The 3,326-nt window shown below is 33.1% G+C and overlaps 1 protein-coding gene across 1 annotated transcript in view; it reads right to left on the bottom strand.

Moving 5' to 3' along the window:
* The window catches only part of LOC119581786 (deoxyribodipyrimidine photo-lyase-like), a 10,206-nt gene extending 7,362 nt beyond the window's left edge, over positions 1–2,844 (bottom strand). Inside the window, exons 1-2 of the mRNA XM_037929915.1 lie at positions 2,735–2,844; positions 757–935 (exon numbers count right to left, since the gene is read on the bottom strand). Of these exons, the coding sequence (XP_037785843.1) occupies positions 757–935; positions 2,735–2,792 (237 nt within the window). The 5' untranslated portion in view covers positions 2,793–2,844. The remainder of the gene's footprint in view (positions 1–756; positions 936–2,734) is intronic.
* Between the last annotated feature and the right edge of the window lie 482 nt (positions 2,845–3,326).

The following is a 3,326-nucleotide window of genomic DNA, read 5'->3' on the forward strand; positions in this document are numbered from 1 at the left end:
AAAAAGACATAACAAAATATATTATAGTTTATTAAATTTGCTCTTTTTGCTAGACAGGCACCTGCTGGCCTCTTAGCTTTGTAAACTATTTAGCCAGTGCTGGGTCTTACCCAGTCACTTGTAGTATATGACCCTATTAGGTTTTAATGCATTATACAATCTTAACCTGCTTGAGTTGACCTGATCTGAGGGCTAGACTAGGTTATCTATAGCTGTGATCACACCTATCAACTTATACTGAACTGAATTAATAAAGCTTCAAAATCAACAAAAGATCTGACTTGCCCATATCTTAGATGCTGAATTTACAAATCAGCCTCTGTTATATTTATTGTATAAACCTGACTTCTACCACAAAGTGATTCACACACACCCATGTTAAGTTCAAAACAGAACACATAAAAAACAATGAAAAAATCCTTAATATTGCCAACTTTTCCTATGCTATTCTAGCTTAATCTAAATTAACTTGACAAGGTTAAGCATGCACATTTAATCATTAGACAATTATATCAATGCAGTCATCACCAATGGACTAACATCAGATTAACCAATATTAATCCATTGGTGGTGGGTACATGCCTTGTCTATGAAAGTTTCATTTTGTTAATTGTGCTTACACATGTATTTACAAGCACTTTCTTTGCTAAGGGTCAGTTATAAATCCTACCTGAACTCTTTGTAAAGTCAAGTGCATAAGATAAAGTTATATAATATCACACAAGTTATGCACTTTCACACACACTAAGAACCTACTTCATATCGCTCCTTCTTCAAGCGTTTGTGAATATTGAGGGCATCATCATCAATTTTTGCTTTCTTGGGTGTTGGTTCATCTGATGCCATACTTCTAATGGATGCAAAGTCTCTACACTGAATATTACAGGATACCTTATAAAAGGTAGAAATATTCAGAGTTCTGCTTCTGATAAATCCTGTAAAGGTAATAAATGTTATTATTTAATGTAACATAAATGCCACCCAAACATAATATCTTCAGGAAGAATTTCAAACCTTTATATGAATTAATCAGAAATATCACAAAATCAAACCAATGAAAATTTTTGCCCAACAGACTGTCACATGGCTGAAATCCACTTGTATTAAAGAAACTGGTCCCAGCATAATTTCATCCCAATATCTATGATAATGTAGGAAATATATCAGGGAAACTGTTAAACAAACAACATCACCATTACAAATAAGATGATAATAAATCACAATAATATCAGGCAACTAAAGACCCCCTCACCTGCACAAAATAATTGTGCAAGTCATTTTTTTGTGATTTCTTGATTTATGCTGTGTTACAGCTCCATTATGTGATGCAGATAATGGTTTAACTTCTGATGCCATGTTTAGGGAAGAAGTGGTCTAATATCCTCTAAGACTTTTCTGCCTATATCACAAGGTGATTAAGGAATTATTATCAATGTGACAAATAAAAGTTTCTGCTCACATCAAGTAATGAGACATCAGCATCTATGTTTGCTTACCTTACTTTTCCTATAGTATCTTATTATTAGATACTTTGCCAATAATAACTCATTGAATCTACACAAATAAGCACCTCTAGTAAATGAAAAGGATAATCATAAATTAGAAGAGGTGCAGGGGAACAATGTTTTAATCAAGAAATATTACATTACAATTGTGTACTTTCCTTTGAAGTTCTATTTCACAGAATCTGAATTGCTATTTCAGAATGTGTGGAGAGTTCTGTCAGAAGATCAAAGTATGGTTAAGTAAACAATATATTAAATATGATTATATTACTTTCAAATACTTTCCCCTTGATTGAGTATTTCGGGAGGTAACTGTTATTACAGGAGGTCTGGGGATCTCTTTCAGGTCTAAAAGTTTTATTTATCATTTTTTAATGCAATGGTGCTTCAGAACTGTGCCTCGGTCTTATATATACTCGGCAACAGAATTACCTACATCAGTTTACTTTCATTTATTTCAATAAATAACACTATCTACATGTGAAAAGTACTATTAGTATGTTAAAGATTGATGAGCATTACAAAATTAAGAAAATCAAAATTAAGAAAATGCTTTTTTTTCTGAAAAATAGTAAAAAAGACTTTGGGTGTTATTTCATGAGGGTGATGATATGCAAACATTGGGTGACTCTATCCCATACCCCCATTCTTACATGGAATTAAACTCAGGTTTCATGCTGAAAAGCACCATGTGATAGCCAGAGCCTCCTTACAAGTCAGCATTCCATCAAGGGCAATACACCACCACCATATCATAGAGAAAATAGTGTGAGCTATTTCCTGATTCGATAACAATTAGCCTGGGAGGCTCACAGACTTAACCTCGCCAGAATATACCAATGATCTTCACCATTTTACAACAGATCCCTGTAAATGCCACCAATTTGATCTCTTTCGCTGGGTTACACAACTAATTCCACATCACCTGGACGGAAGACACCATAAAAGTTCGTAGGTCTCGGATTAGTTAATATCGGCGACCAACACCTATTCCTTTTTGATTAAATACTAGTTGTGATTCACCTATGTCCCTACTAAGACAAGAAATTTCTCTATGGTGTTATAGGCCTACATAACTCTCGCTGATGTACACTGGACTCCGATGCACGCACGAATCCCTAACAAACTAAAGAACACAAGGCAGATTATATATTTTACAAAACAAACCCCACTGATATCAATCTAATAGCCTACATACATTCACACAAACAATAAAAAACTTCACTAACCTCTTGAAAATCGATCTATTACTTGGAAAGTTCTGTGTATGTTTACCAACAAACTCATAAGCTCCACTTCTCATGCTCCGCGCCACTCGCTTAGTGAGGGGTTGTATTGTTGAGAATTGATATTACTCTATGATATCACATTTGGTTGAATGAATGCTTAATGCTGCTACTGAAATGTCTTTAAATAGTATTCTCAATATTTTAGGTACAATATAATTTTTGGATTTTTTTACTATCATTCAAAAAGTAGGTAGTAGAATAATACAAAACAACCTGGAAATAATGTCAAAACTTGTTACATAAGTTTATTATATGCAAAAGAAATAGTATTTGTATTATAACTAAGTAAATTCTCTCATAGAAACACTTTGTAAAAAATAAAATTGTTCTTTAACAGTATATTATAACACAACTTGCATTAAAACTTGAATGAGCGATACCTTACAGTTCGATATTGATTTCGAGGTAAAACCTGTTCTTCATCGAATTCTTATTATAAGAAAAATTGATTAGGGAGAAATGAATAATTACGTGAAAAGTAGGAAATTACTAAGTCATTTCTAAGTTTCCATAGATAAATAACTCACTTCCT

Source organism: Penaeus monodon, chromosome 15 (assembly GCF_015228065.2).
Source record: "Penaeus monodon isolate SGIC_2016 chromosome 15, NSTDA_Pmon_1, whole genome shotgun sequence".
Taxonomy (NCBI): domain Eukaryota; kingdom Metazoa; phylum Arthropoda; class Malacostraca; order Decapoda; family Penaeidae; genus Penaeus; species Penaeus monodon.